Source organism: Pelodiscus sinensis, chromosome 15, assembly GCF_049634645.1.
Source record: "Pelodiscus sinensis isolate JC-2024 chromosome 15, ASM4963464v1, whole genome shotgun sequence".
Classification (NCBI taxonomy): domain Eukaryota; kingdom Metazoa; phylum Chordata; order Testudines; family Trionychidae; genus Pelodiscus; species Pelodiscus sinensis.
This window is the reverse complement of record NC_134725.1, coordinates 32045962-32061226: the sequence shown is the minus strand read 5'-3', so window position 1 is coordinate 32061226 and position 15265 is coordinate 32045962. Positions and strand designations below refer to the sequence as shown.

Sequence of the window (15265 nt, the reverse complement as noted above, 5' to 3'; positions counted from 1 at the left end):
GAAGGATTATTGTAGGGGAGAAGAGTTATTACTGCCAATTTCACATGCAGGGCCTCTCTGGGCCTGTTTCCCAACATCCCCATTGATTCTGGACACCAGTGAGGTCAAAGGGCGATACAGTCTCTGGCTTTAGTTCAGCTGGCAGCAATGGAAAATATCCTTTTACCCCATTGCTGCTAAAGCCAGCAATTAATGAAAATCTTACAAAAAACAAATCACAAGAAACTTAGCAACACTGAATTATCTTCTTTAGTTTTAGACCAAGTTACTGTCATTTGCCAACATGTCTGAGCAAACTATGCAAGGGGGTGCCTAATGCACCTTACAATATACAGCTAGAACACTATTTACACAGGCTGGCAGTGCAGCAGCCATGTTCTGGGGGGAGAATAGCACTGCATTTCTGCTAAGGATGTTAGGCAGTGTGTATTTTATTGATCGAATAGTGGATGTATTTTTGCATCAACTATTCAATTAGTCTATAGGGTGGCTTTGAAATGCTGCAGCGGCTTTCCAAAGGGGCAGTGCCACACAGCTGACCCCAGGCTCCCTGCAGCGCTACTGCTTTGAAGTACCCTCCTCTTCCCCCTCCCCCTCTTTGCTGCCTCTATTAGATAGAGGCAGAAGGGGGGGGGGAGAGAGGAGTAGCAACTAGTCAACTATCCGATAAGCATTTGCTTATTGGATAGTCGACTAGTCCTTAACATCCTTAATTTCTGCAACTATTCAAGTTTGGGCTTGCTCACAGTTATGTATGGGTGCTTTTAAATAAATACAAATAGCAGGGTATGTCACATTCTATTAACCTCAAAGCTTACACCACACCCTTATTTCATTTCCTCCTATTCTTCCTCCTCGAACAGTTTGGCTTATTCAGAGTTAGGTTCATGCTATAGCTAATACTACTAATGTACCTAGGCCCTTACAGAGTCAAAATGCAACACAATAAAATCCTCAAGTGTTGCTTCATTTGCAAGGAAAACAGTGGCCAATGGGAAACTTATACAAAAACAGATCCTTTGCAGGTAGTACTGTTGTGGCCATGTTGATCCCAGAGTATCAGTTCTGCCTACTGGCCCACTAATGGGGGCAACTGCCCAGGAGCCCAGCCATTGCCAGAGCTCCAAGCCCTTTAAATTACCGACAGTCCCGAGCAGCATGTTGAAGGGAGGGTAGCTCTCAGCCCTGTCCCTTCTACCTGAGGCTCCACCCATTTTGGGAGTGCAGTGGCAGGCATCCCTTCATCTTGCCCAGTGTCCTGACAATTGTGTCACACACCTCCACTCTGTAAGTTGAAAAGCTTCTCTCTCACCCACCTATGTTGCCCTAAAAAAGATTTTACCTCACCCATCTTGGCAAATTACTAGCTGGGCCAGGATTAGCACTCAGGGCTTCAGTTCCCAACACTATGGTAATTCCTTCTACACATGGAAATCCACATTTGTAGCCTGCACTATGGAAGGACCTAACAAAAAGCAATTAAATCTTCTGGAATTAAGATCATATCAAAATCTGTTATGTAAGGCTCCATTCTTCACATTGGCTTGTATAAATTACAAGTTACATGGGACCAACACAGCTACAATAACCCTGCAAGTAGTAAGTAGACAATACGTCAAACAGGAATGGTTATAGCTTCCTTTCCTTGCCTGTGTCTGCAAAATTCAGCACTGGAAGGCAGCCAGAGAACTATTGCCTCTGGTTTGGTTTATTCAAATCATTCACAGAACCCTTCTGCAAGACTCAGATGTATCCTGAAACCACACATCAGGGAGGAAAGTAAGCCAATAAAAGGCTGAACACATATTTAGAACAGCTTTTAGATCCTGCAGAATTATCACAAAATTGGATAGATACAATAGAAATAACTTTGCTACATGCGTAAGAGGATATTGCACCGTTCTCTAATAATCTAAACTATTAATATGTTCCCCCTGATTAAGCTGTAATCCTACATTTTTCAGGAAAAAATAATCACCCAACAAATACCTAAGTCAAGGAGAAATTTGCACAAAGCAGACCTATGCTATTCATTTACTGAATATAATCTTGAAACTAACTGCAAAGAAAAAGTAAACACCAAAGAAATTTGGTTTATCATTTATTGAAATGAACTAGTGGTCTCTTAACCACTAACAATTCCATTCTTATACAGCACAAATAAAACTTTTATAGTGTTATGTTACATTAGAAACAAATTGTACTGAAAGTGTAGTTTGAGCTTAAATTACATAAAGATTCTTCCAATTTCAGGCTTCCCCTCTCTGATTTCCCTGTATGCAATGTATACAGATTTTGAAATTTGGGGTTAAACTTGTGCGTCATTTGACAAAGCAAGTAACATATCTAATGCATCAAGCTATATTCAATACCGTCCATCCCACCTAGAAGATTTACATTCTTCCTTACCTCTATGGTAAAGTGCATGTGGAGGGGAGGATATTTACATATCCGTTTATATGCTAAATAGTATTGTCAGATTAGTTATAACTATACTTTTGGGTTCTCGGCACTATATCAGCTAAGTCTGATCATTCTTAGCTTTCTTCAGTTTCACTCCCTCCTGAACTTCATCCTTTAATATCTGAGAAATAATACATAATGTCACACTATGCACAAAAAGGGAAAGGTTCTTTAGTTTCATAGTAGCTTCCAACATACGTACAAACAGTGCTAATGATTCATGCACAGGAAGAGCAAAGCTAAACCAGCCAATAAATGCAGCGAGTTCCATGATGGAAGTAACTCCAAGGAATAAACACTTTGGCTAATGCAGAACTATAACCACTAGCAACTTATCACCATTTGTCTATCTACAGATGATTTTGCTGGATATGTAAATTACTGTGGTGTATAAAAATGAGATTTTTTTAAACAACTTTATGGATAAACATGGCAAATCCTTCTTCATTGCTGCAGTACATTTATCCTTAAAAAAAAACCACTACACAGTACAGGTAAAGTTAATAAGGTCACAATTTACAAAGTTTCATACATACAAATGTCAGCAGAAATAAAAACTGTCCAAAACAGGCATTTTAAGTGCTACCTACATTCTAAAATCAAATTATGCCTCTCAATTTAAACTCAGTGCCCACTTTGTTATAAAGACATTTCCTTAAATTATTTTTAGAAAATATTTGCCATTTGTAGTAAAAAATCACATCACGCTGTATATTAAAAAATATTTTGGCAAGAGAATTGAGCCAATGTCATCGTCATCTCTCATTAGCACTATACTAATCTGTACTGCTTATAAACAGCATACCTACAAAAGAAACTACTTTTAAAAAATAGTTGGAGATACTGTCACATGGGGATAGGCCTAAAATAACACCTCCGTCTCTGGTCCCACCCTGCTAGATTAGTAGTGTCAACTGCATTTCTGAAAGCAGGAGTCAGCCTCCTAAAGCTCTCTTCCTCCTTCACCATCAAAACACTGCACACAGGATGTAAGCAGTTACCCGGTTACCTAGCATGCATTAGGCTTATCGGATAGGTAACAGGTTAACTGGGCTGGGTGGTGAAAACAGGGCAGTCCTAGCAACACCACCCCCTGCCACACTGAAGCAGCCTCAGTGCTGGTATCGGCAGCTCCATCAGTCCTGGCTGTGCCATACCCCTGGGAGAAGTAGGTGGGAACCCAGCTGGCTGCATTGTAGTGGCTGCCTCTGCCCCGCCACACCCTAGGTTGGGGGTTATCTAGCCTGGCTGGGCCATCCACACTGCAGGTGGGGTCACTCCAACCCAGCCCAAGAAGCCCCCCACCTGTGGCACAATGTGGTGGTCCTGGCCGAACCCGAGCAGCTCCCCACCCACAGCAGCTCCCACCTGTGGCCCTGTGTCACAGTAAACTAGTTAAACATGTTGATTAACCAGTTAGCTGTTTACCCACAATTTTACATCCCTAGGGCACACATTTCACAAAAGAACATTTTCCATAAGCAGCTAGAGTTCAGGTACAAGATAATTACAACTGACTTAATAAAAGATGGATAATATATATATACATATTTTAATCCAATAATCAATTGAGGGCCATCAACCATACAAACAGCAGATACTACCCTTTTACAGAACTATATAAAAAAGGATGCCTTTTAGAGCCCTTAATAACAGGAGTGTTAAGCAATGGCCATTAATTTGAAAGATATGTTAAATAGTTTTACTAGCCCAATTGTAAATACTGATTTTAAGGCACATCAGCCACACACATGTGATAATGCATTGTTTTCAGACAGCAAATTGCATCAGCTTCATTTGTATTTAATTTGCAGAAGTTTGTTTGTTTTTTAGACAAAAAAAAATCCCTGAATGGTCCTGCTGCCCCATCATCATACAAATTACTTTAAAAAGAGATAAGTAAAAATAATGTGGACTTTTCTTAATATAATTTTACTGGGACCATTTTTTAGTAGAAATAATTGGATCAATACCACTCCTCCCGGACAAAGGTAGGAAGATCATATTCAATACAAAATTCACACCATGCTGATCATCATCCCCTCCAATCACTTTGAAACTTTTTCTTAACTCAAAATAAATTGGCACTAAGTGTGCAATCTATCTGATTTATATTACTATGTTTTTCAGAATCTGATTTAGAGACCTATTAAACACATAAACCCCTAAACACTAACACAAAACTCCCTGTAGACAACCATCATCTCTTGTGGTCTAGGTTATTTTCATGCCAGCCTTATGCTTTGCACAGGGATACTAAAATTAACATCCAAATAGCATCACCAAAAACTTTCTTTTGAAACATTAGTAATTCACAATTAACCATGCTTAAATTGAGCCATAATGGGAACACAATACCCTTCAAGGGAAAGAAATCCCTGGACCATTCCTGATAGAAAAGTATTTCAACCATTTCTGAAATGTGAGAGATGATAAAGACAAGTGCCTTTGAATGAAAGACAGAATAAGATTTTGGATATAGCTTTTTCACAGGTGTCATTGGTTTAGGTTGCAGTGCCGAGAAAACTGGTGTCAAATGGAGTTTAGACTATGAATGAGGATGCTCAGCTTCAGACTGAAAATATAGATGTGTGACTCTGGCTTCAGTTCCTTGAACACCACAATAAAATACAAGCTTCGAAAGCCATGTTAAAATACATTCTAGATTACATACTTAGAAAGAAGATGGGAGAGGGGAAGACAAAGTAACCACACACCATCAGCCGCTGCACAACAGGCATGAGAGAAAACTGAGATTGGGTAGGAGAAACTAGAGTGAGAAGATAGGCGTGGGTTTGGAATTTGATGTTGACATCATGAATTTTCTTCACAAAAGGACAAAAGAATTTGTCTAATACCACAAAAAGTGGTGAATCTATAATATTTTCTGGTGACAAAAGATATGGAGCATTTAATAGTGTGCACACACAAAGCAAACTTCTCACCACCATGAACATTCATGGTAGATCACAACTCCTAGATGGAAACAGATGCCGAATAAAATGGTTGCCAGTATGCCAATGACATACTGACTTCAGTTTTAATGCCAATACACCTTTGGTGTTATGGTCAGTTAGGCAACTATTTTGTTTTCTCTTCCCCACCTCCAGGAGTTAAACATCAAGCATTTTTCACCATATTGAAAGACTAAGGTTACCACCATAAGGACAATAATCCACATAAACATTTGCCCATGCAGAATAAATGTCACTTTCAGCTTAACAAACACTTAACTGGATGACTAATTTGGATATCAAGGTAAATGCTTTTAACAGACTTCTAAAGAAGTCAAGTATTAAACAGTCTTCAAACTACAAAATGCAGCCATTGTAACACATTTCTAGGAAATCAGTGCTTAAGAATTTCATCTTCTTGATTCTGTCTTCCTCATAGGCAACATCATTTAAAGGTACACTAAGAACGCTTTTTATATGTGTTTTCTGCAGCACAGGAGGAAGTGTTCAAATCCTGACCCCCCAGTTACTGCACCCCCAAAACATAGGTAACTGAACAATATTTTGGGGGAAAGACTTCTTAACTATGGATGGTGGTCACTTGTCCTAGAATTTCTGCTTAATACTGCTTTTAAAGCAGCTCTCTTCTGCCATTCCCATGGCTCAGATGCCCAGGTAGACTCTTCAGTATTTAAATTGTCTAAACTATGTTCAATGTAAAGTTTATTCTGCATGAAAATAGGAGCAATGTATAAGCTTTTCTCCACACACACTCAACCTTGAAGAGTGATATTTTATCTAGGACATACAAGATCTATCTTCCTAGACAGGTTAAGATCAGGAAACTGAAACCAGAGGAAATTGAAAGTTAAGAGTCCATCTGTAAGCTGGCACTTGGTAAATGTAAAAGCTACCTGGTTGCTTTTACCAAAACTTTACAAAACCTAACTCAAGACTAGCTATTTAGAATTTGTGCACTTCTGATTCTCAGAATAAGTTTACTGTACACACTCATCAACACTGTGGCTTAGACTTTAGGTTAAATTTTCAAGCTATGCAAACTCCCTATTGCAGATTTATGCTCACCATTCAAATACAATTACCACATATCAAATAGCACAGGTGATAAAAGAACATTATTTAGAGACAGTTTGCAATTATAAATGCTTAAATCAGGCTGCAATGGGCTCGCCATATTAAAACAGACAAATATGCTCATTTATTAAACTCATGTACTATCACCAGATTACATTGAGACAACACTTAACGCACAAATTAAATTACTGCACATGGTCTTGTGACCTGTTAGGCTTATAAAATTACCCTTTTATTAGCACTTTCTGAGCTTATCTATTGAGCTGTTCAGAGGCCAAGAACTTTAACAAATCTGCTGCCTCTTAACTCCTAAGGGGAGGGCTAGTCAAAAGTCCTATTTTTAGACTAAAGGATTTCCTGATAAGATTTCCCAGTAACTGCTAACAACTACCAACTGTTAAGAGGAAAACAGCCTATTGTAAAATCCTGGTTAGGATGGAGAAAAAAAATCCTTAATGTTCTGTATTCTATAATTCTAAAAAGTTCTATCACCACCTTTAAGGGAAGACGGACCACGAATCATTCCAGCCAAAAAAAAAAAAAATTTTCAGGAGCTTCAGGACATTGGGAGACAAACAACTGAACAGAGAAGCCCCCAGAAAAGAGACAAACACATGTTGGGCCCTCTATATACATAACTGATCCAGTATGAAAAGGAAGCTTCAGGAGGGATTGGAAATATGAGGCTGTGGTGGTTTAACTGGCATCAAATGATCTCTCAGGGCTAGATTAAGACATAGACTTGTGCTCAGTACCCTGCCTCCTAGAGTTACACAAAGAACAGTTATTCTATTGTATCACTGGAGTTCCCAGTACAGCTTTTCTAAACAACTATTTGATTGGTCCCCTCAGAGACAGCTTTCCAATGCAGTGAAGTAGATCTTTAATGATTACTATTCAACACGAGTTACCCAGAAGAGGTAAAGTGAATACAGTCGTCATTTACAAAATTGCATACAAAAGGTTAGCAGAAGAGAAAACCATCCAAAATGGGCATTTAAAATGCATTCTACATTCTAAAACCATGTTACACCATTCCAATTGAGCTCAGTGTCCACTTTTATGTTATAAAAAATGTTTCCTTAACACTGATTCTTATTAGGAAATATTTCAAATCATATCACACTGTATATTAAAGAACATCTGTGCATGAGAATGGAACTATCCCCTCATATGGGATCCAACTTGTCAACAGCATCTTAACAACCTATAGTACCAATCTATAGCAAAATTTACTCTTTACCTATAATAGATGTAATTGGAAACAGTGTCAGACTGCAATAGGCATGAAATAACCCCTGAATCTCTCACCCTACCCAGACAGATTATTGTGATATAATTTATGTTTCTGAAAATAAAATTCAAAAAGGTTTCAAAGTACTTTTTCCTTCACCTCCAAACATTGCTTTGAATATGCAAATAAGTAACTACAAACCAGTTTGCACATACACCAATACTCATTAATGGCCAAACATTTTCCAAGAACACTTAAGAATTCAATTTTGAGACTGAAAGACATTGTGACAGTTTATCTTTCTAACAATCAAACTAATCATCCACTGACAGCAATTAAGCATACAAATAGCAGATACTGCCTTATTCTAAAGTACCTGGTGAAAAATCTTTCATAAAAGAAAGCGTTAAACCTATATTAAACTTATATCAAAAAGCTTAAGCAATGGCTATTGATCTGAAATATAGGCTAATATTCTTACCAGAATATTTGCCTATCACATGTAGTGATTCTAAGGCACATCAGACACATGCATATGTGATAATGTATTGTTTTCACACAGTAAATTGCATCAAATTAATCTGCATTTAGTTTTCACAATACAGTATTTTTTTAAACAATGCATCCCTGAATGGTCTTGTTATCAATAAAGATACTAAAAACAGACAATTTAACAAGTAATAAAAAATAGTTTTGGACTATTTCTCAGTAATACCAATAATGGGGCAATATCATTTAAAAAAGAGTTAGGTGCCTAAAATGCAGTGCAAAGTTCAAAATACACTTATCTCATCCCCGCCATGGTTTCTGAGGAATTTTTTAACTCAGAAAATAAACTGGCAACTGATAAGCATAAGATCTACCTATCTGTTTTTATAAAATTTTAGCAAATCTAATCTGTGTGTCAAGAGTTTTTATACACCTCTATTAACCTTGCAGCTCTACACCTGTATTTATTATTTTTACAGCAGCTTTACAGTCAGCATACAGATACAATGGTAACTATACTAGCACTGGGATCATAGAACATATTACTAAGAAAAGACACTTTATAAAATCATGTACCGTCACTAGATTACAGAGAAACCATACTTATGCAAACCCACTGCACATTGTTTCACAACTTGCTAGGTTTACAAAATTTCCCCTTTCTAGATTTACATAGGGGAAGCTATTCTAGTCCCTATCTGCAGTCTCTGATCTTCAAGTGGGAGTGTTCAAACCAGAGGGTTTCCTATTATGAGATTATTAATGTATTATCAACAATTACCAAACTCTAGGGGGAAATAGCTAATTGGTAGATGGAGGCTTTACACAGACCCAGGAGGGTAGTGGGACATTTAATACTCTGATTTGATCCTTATCAGAAAAAATATACTGGAGCCTTCCAAGCAATCTACCACTGTCCTGGACAGTGTCAGATGGTGATCTGAAAAAGTCTACCTCCACATACAAGATGCAACAGATTCTGAATTATGTTTCTTAAATTATTATTCTAATTAGTAGCAAGGCAAGGGTTGACTGAGGATGGGAGAGGGCTGAGAATAAGTATTTATGGAATTTTGATTAGACACCAAAGAATATGGTTGCCCCGGTTTGGATTAAGGCTTGGTCTTGTGCCTAGGGCCCAGGCTCCAGGAGTCACACAATGACACTGAAAGTTAAACTGTTGTAGAGATCCTTTTTCTGCTCTCAAATGGCTTGAGAATGGGAGGAGACTAATTAAGTAAGATGCAGTCACCCTAGAGTGTTCTGACTACCGGAGGGACTGTTATCTGTACATTTCAGATGAAAAAAAATTTCAAACACTACAGGAAAGAAGGTTATGGTGTCTAGGAACAAGAAGTGTCTCTAAATATGAGACAAAGCAGAAAGAGTGAAAATATGAATGTGTGGCGCTTTGTAACTGCCCAGTGCTGGATTAAGACAAATTTGAGTCTAGCACTTCAGCTCCTGAAATCACAAAACATCAAAAGCTACACCTGAGTTAAAAAAAAAAAAGCTTCTCAATCATATAGCATGAGAAGGATAACTTAAGCACAAAGCAAAAGCAGCTACCCTCAAAAGTAAGGCAGGAAAGTGGGAAAAAAATAGAAGAGGGCTAAATGAGATTAGATTCAAGAAAGTATGGACAATGACCTTTCTACAAAAATATGAACTGGCACTACAAATAGTTTTCTTTACACCGCTTCCAGGATCAATCACCAGTTTTATTTTAAAAAACTTGGTCTTTCAGGAAATAAATGTACAGAACGGACAAGCTCACATTTTTATTACGAAAATCTCAAAGAGATAATGAATTTGGGAGTTAAAATAGTTTAAGAATTTATGCTTTTCAAAATAAGCTGCCAAACATTTTCTGATTGAACTGAGTGTCTGTATCACAGGCTCCGAGAACAAAGTTAGTGTACCTGGCCACCAATGTGAAGCCATGGGCTTATTTCAAAGACTAAAGGTGATTTCCCTGCAGCTTTATTTATGCTTAGCATTTAGATACAATGGTAACCATCCAAATACTAGCACTTACAGCACAGAATATTCTTTATAGCTCACAATTAACCATGCTTAAAATCCAGCTGCAATGAGAACACAATATCAAGTCAGACAAGTATGCTATTTTCCTTAATCATTTACCATCACTGAAGTATTAGGACAATACTTATAATGAAAACAAATCCACTGAATTGTTTCACAACTTGCCAGATTTACAACATTCGGTCCTGTTGCCTTCCTACAAAAAAATAGTTTACACAGTCACTGATTTTTCAAAAACAGAAAATAATATGATTACATTTACTGAATGCAATTTCACAACTCTATGTTGCAGCCTAAACTTTGTGTTCCATTGTACAAAACACAGAGGTTTTCCACTGCCTATATTTAGTCTCTGGAAGGGGGAGATAAAGGATTCAAATTTAAGCACCAATACATGAGACAGGCGCACCAATATATTCACTGTAGGATAAATCCAGGATGTGGTGGAAGACGAGGTGGTGGTCTTTGAGGCAGTGCTGGAGGGAACTGTGATACAAACTGAGTTGGGTATCCTGGCTGTGGCATTTGACCTGGAGACTGAACTCCCACTCGTGGAGGAAGGGGAGGATATGGAACTCCTGGATAAGGAAGAGGTGGTCCTGAACCCATTGCTGCAGTAAATGGAGTGGGGAGGCATCCTGCTGGGACTGATGAAGGAGGTGGGGGTGGTATTCGCCGGGGCATAACTGAGGGAGGAGTGTTTGCATCTGAAGAGTAGGAAGTTTGTGTTGGTGCTGGTGTTGTTTCAGGTGCTCTTGGCTGAGGCTGCTGCTGAAGTCTCTGTCCCTTCAGCACCATCTCTTGGAGTTTCTCGATTTTTACACGTCGCAAGTGAGCCAGTATACGTTTGCTCTGGTATTCGTCAATGAATGAATCCAATGATGCATCACCATCAAGAAACTTTTCAGCCATATTCTGTCAAACATTGAATAACTCTGTTAGAAACGTAGTATGTTTTGAAGGAAACAGAAATAGCTTATAACGGCATGGTCTCTTCTTTCCTGTCATGTGTTCCAACTTGCATGAGGAAAACAGAAGAGGGCATACAATTCCAAGCAATGTTTTTCTCAGTTATTTTTTAATTCATCTCTTTTCATCTCTCATTTGTGCCCATACCATGGTAACAAGAACATTTACATTTGGCTTTTGCTTAGCAGGGCTCTCATGTTTCCCTGAACTCTGGAAGCAGGAATGAATCATATTCAAGGGCTATCCAGGTGGCTTGCCAAACCATTAAATTTTCAATGGATTAACATGGGCTACATGGACCAGCTTGCCTCTTAGAATTAGGGACGTAAAGGGTTAGCAGGTTAACCAGTAAGCATGTCCCTTACCTGGGTAACCGGTTAACTGATGGAGAGCAAGGATGTGAATGATAAACCAGTTAACATCATCCTTAATGAGTGTTGCCTACCGGTTCCAGCTAACAGGTGGGGGGCTGGAGCAGCTCCCCACCTGCTGCAGGCAGAAGGCTGCTATAGCCTGCTGGAGTAGCCCCTGCCCATAATGGCCCGGCCCAGCCCAGCCCTCCAACCCACCTCTCTTTAATCAGATAATTGATTAAACATCATGTTTAAGTGGTTAATTTAAATGGGATTTTGCATCCCTAGTGGGGAGCTACTCCAGCTGAGCCAGCTGCACAATCCATCCCAGCAGGGCCATCTGTGCTACAAGTGGGGAAGCCCTCGAGCATGGCTGGGCTAAAGCAGCAAACTGTGCCAGGCCCTGCCAGAACTGGCTAAAGCAGTTCCCCATCCATGTTCCCATTACAGGCAGGAGGTTACTCCAACCCAGCCAGGCCCACTGTACCGCATCATGAGGTGGCGGCTTTTCCAGCCCCACCAGAGTGGTCCCGATTAGGTTAATCACCAAATTACATTTTACATCCTTACTTAGAACATCCTCCACACAAGAACTGGTGGTGTCAGCACCACTAAAGCAAGAGTCAGAGATCAATATTATGTCATATTTTTAGTCTACCATTCTCAGTGCTTGGACAAAGCAAGGCTTTGGTAAATGCTACTTCGTACAAAATAGGTAACCATACATATTAATATAACAAATTATAATTTGCCCTGAAAATGACTTTTTGGGATAACAAGTCATCTTTAATAGGTTTGGTTATTACTCTTAACAAGCAGTGCAGTGAAAAGAAGCCAGTATCCCATGGGCTATTCACAAATAGAGCCAACCATGTCCACACTGGTAAAAACTTGAGCACAGTGAGGAGTAACCAGATATTAGACAGCTATGAAAGAATCATAATGGAATGTCCCATTGCTGCTGCTGTGGAGGCTTTCCTCTTCCCCTAGAACAATGAAACACTATCTTCATCACTGATACTACATTTTCAGTCTGTGTAAGACAAAATGGCTCATCACCTCAGTTTCTCATCTCACCCATATTCCAAGAGTGACTGACACTTTCTGTTAGATTAACACATGCACCTGGCAAGCAATATTACATCTGGATATTTTAAAAGTTCTACACGTGTGTTATTGGGCTGTAAACAACCTGAAGCCATATATACACTATGGAGACTACAGCAACACAGCTAATGCCCCATACCTATGCCAGCATAACTCCATAGCACAGACACAGTCTACAGAGACTGAAGTAGTTTTTCTCATCATTGTAGGGACATCATCTCACTGAGCAATGGTAGCCAGATCAACAAGTATTCTTCTGTTCATCTACCTGCATCCACACGGGGGATTAGGTTGACATAGCTACGGCTCTCAAGGGCATGAATTTTTCACTGCCTGAGCCCCATAGCTGTGTGTCTATGTTTATTAGGCCTGGCCATGCTTTTGACACAGAGAGCATAAAAGAATTATAATATTTGTGTTAAAAATCTGTAATGTAAGCTTGGAATCCTTACTCAGACAAAATAATTCCTACTGAACTCATCTGTTTACCAAAGTCTAATGCGATAGTCTGAACCCTATTCTTTGAAAAACCCTCAGATCTATAATATCTTTATTTAATAGTATGTTACAACTAAATGAGTAGCTATAATCTCTTATTACAGATGAGTAGGAGAATCTCTTATTTGCATTATATATGTACTGCTGTTACCTCAGTGTCCTCTTCAATCTTAGCCCCCTCAGTTTGAAGAAGCGCTAATAGTGTCTCCAGAGAAGCACTGCTGGATTGTTTATCTGTAATAATATGAAAAGAACAGTGAATAGAACAGCTACTACAAACAATTTCTGACTGAAACTGTATAGCTCCAGTGAACATAAGGCTTTCTTTAAAGGCCAAACATACTATTTGATTTATTCATTCTTTGTGCTGCTCCAGAAAGAGGAGCTAGCAAACAAGAGCAGCTAACTTCAGAGTTTTGCAAGGGTTTTTAGAGGGAAAGTTTGAACGGGGCTAGAGATACTTAACATTTTTTAAAATAAAAACCAAAACCACCTGACATAAAAAGAAAACCATCAAGAAAGAAATTAGATCTAGGAGTAAAAAGAGAATGCAGACAGAAGCCCAGAACGAGAATGGAGGCCATCCAGTTTATTGCACCCAGTACAGCATGTATGATTACCCACTCTATGGACAGGTAACATATGTGTGCATTAGGTGCAAGGAGCTCACGGCCCTCAAAGACAGTGTATATGCTCTGGAGACCAGAATGGCTGTACTGGAGAAGCTAAGGAAGAGAGAGAGGCACACAGATGAGACTTTCTGGGATATAGTAGAACAGTCCCACCTCTGATCAAACAGCCTCTGTGCTGTTGAGGAGGATGAAAGTCTCAGGGAAGGAGAACATCCAACTGGAACAGAGGGAAATGAACCAATAGTTGGGATCCTCCTTCCTGATGATGCTGTGGTATCATCTTACACTGAGGATACCTCTCCAGAGGAGGGAACTCCGGTCATTAGGAAAAGACAGATATTAGCAATGAAGGATTAAATCATAAAAAACAGCTTGGTTTGTGATGACTGGGAGAACCGCATGGTGACTTGCCTGCCTGGTTCAAAAGTTGTGACTCTCTTGAAACATCTAGATAGATGTGTGTGTGTAGTGCTAGGCAGGAGCCAGTGGATGAGGCACATGTAGGTACTAATGCCATAGGGATGAATAGATGAGACATCCCAGAGCCCGATTTAGGTTTCTAGGTAATCCAGGACCTCCATAGTAGCATTCTCTGAAATGCTTCCAGTTCCACATGCAGGTAGATAAGCAGAACTGCAGGGTCTCTCGATACATGGATAAGATGATAATGTATGGAGGAAGAGTTTAGATTTATTAAGGACTGGGAAAACTTTTGGGATAAAGGGAGCTCTACAAAATGGAAACAGATTGCTGGCACTTAAAATTAAAAAGGTCATAGAGCAGTTTTTAAACTAAGGGTTAGGGGTAAGCTGACAGGTGTGGAGGAGCATGTGATTGGACACAGAAATGGCTGAAGCCATTCTCTTTAGGTGACAAATCTAATGAATTGTCCCAGATTGAGGTGTTACTAAGGGACGTTTTAGACAAATTGGTAACTTTAACAGTAATAAATCACCAGGACTAGATGGCATTTACCCAAGTTCTGAAAGAACTCTAATGTGAAATTGTAGAACAGTTTTTTAAAAAGGCTCTAGAGGGGATCCTAGTAATTACAGGCCAGTAAATCTAACTTCAGTGTCAGGAAAATTGGCTGGAACTATAGTAAAAAACAAAATTGTCAGACATATAGATGAATGTAAATTATTGGGGAAGAGTCAACATGGCTTTTGTAAAGGGAAATCATGCCCCAATCTACTAAAATTCTTTGAGGCAGTCAACAAGATCATGGACAAGGGGGATCCAGTGGATATAGTGTACTTAGATTTCCAGAAAGCCTTTGGCATGGTCTCTCACTAAAGGCTCTAGAGCAAAGTAAGCTGTCATAGATAAAAGGTCTACGGATTGATAACTCATTAAATGATAGGAAACAATGGGTAGAAATAAATGGTCACTTTTCAGAATGGAGAGAGGTAGCTAGTGATGTCC

At 39.1% G+C, this 15265-nt stretch overlaps 2 protein-coding genes across 2 annotated transcripts in view; one reads left to right on the top strand and one right to left on the bottom strand.

Moving 5' to 3' along the window:
* The window catches only part of HIP1R (huntingtin interacting protein 1 related), a 102588-nt gene that overhangs the window by 80733 nt on the left and 6590 nt on the right, over nt 1–15265 (top strand). The window lies entirely within an intron of this gene.
* The window catches only part of VPS37B (VPS37B subunit of ESCRT-I), a 38396-nt gene continuing 25219 nt past the window's right edge, over nt 2089–15265 (bottom strand). Inside the window, exons 3-4 of the mRNA XM_075898590.1 lie at nt 13360–13442; nt 2089–11196 (exon numbers count right to left, since the gene is read on the bottom strand). Of these exons, the coding sequence (XP_075754705.1) occupies nt 10699–11196; nt 13360–13442 (581 nt within the window). The 3' untranslated portion in view covers nt 2089–10698. The remainder of the gene's footprint in view (nt 11197–13359; nt 13443–15265) is intronic.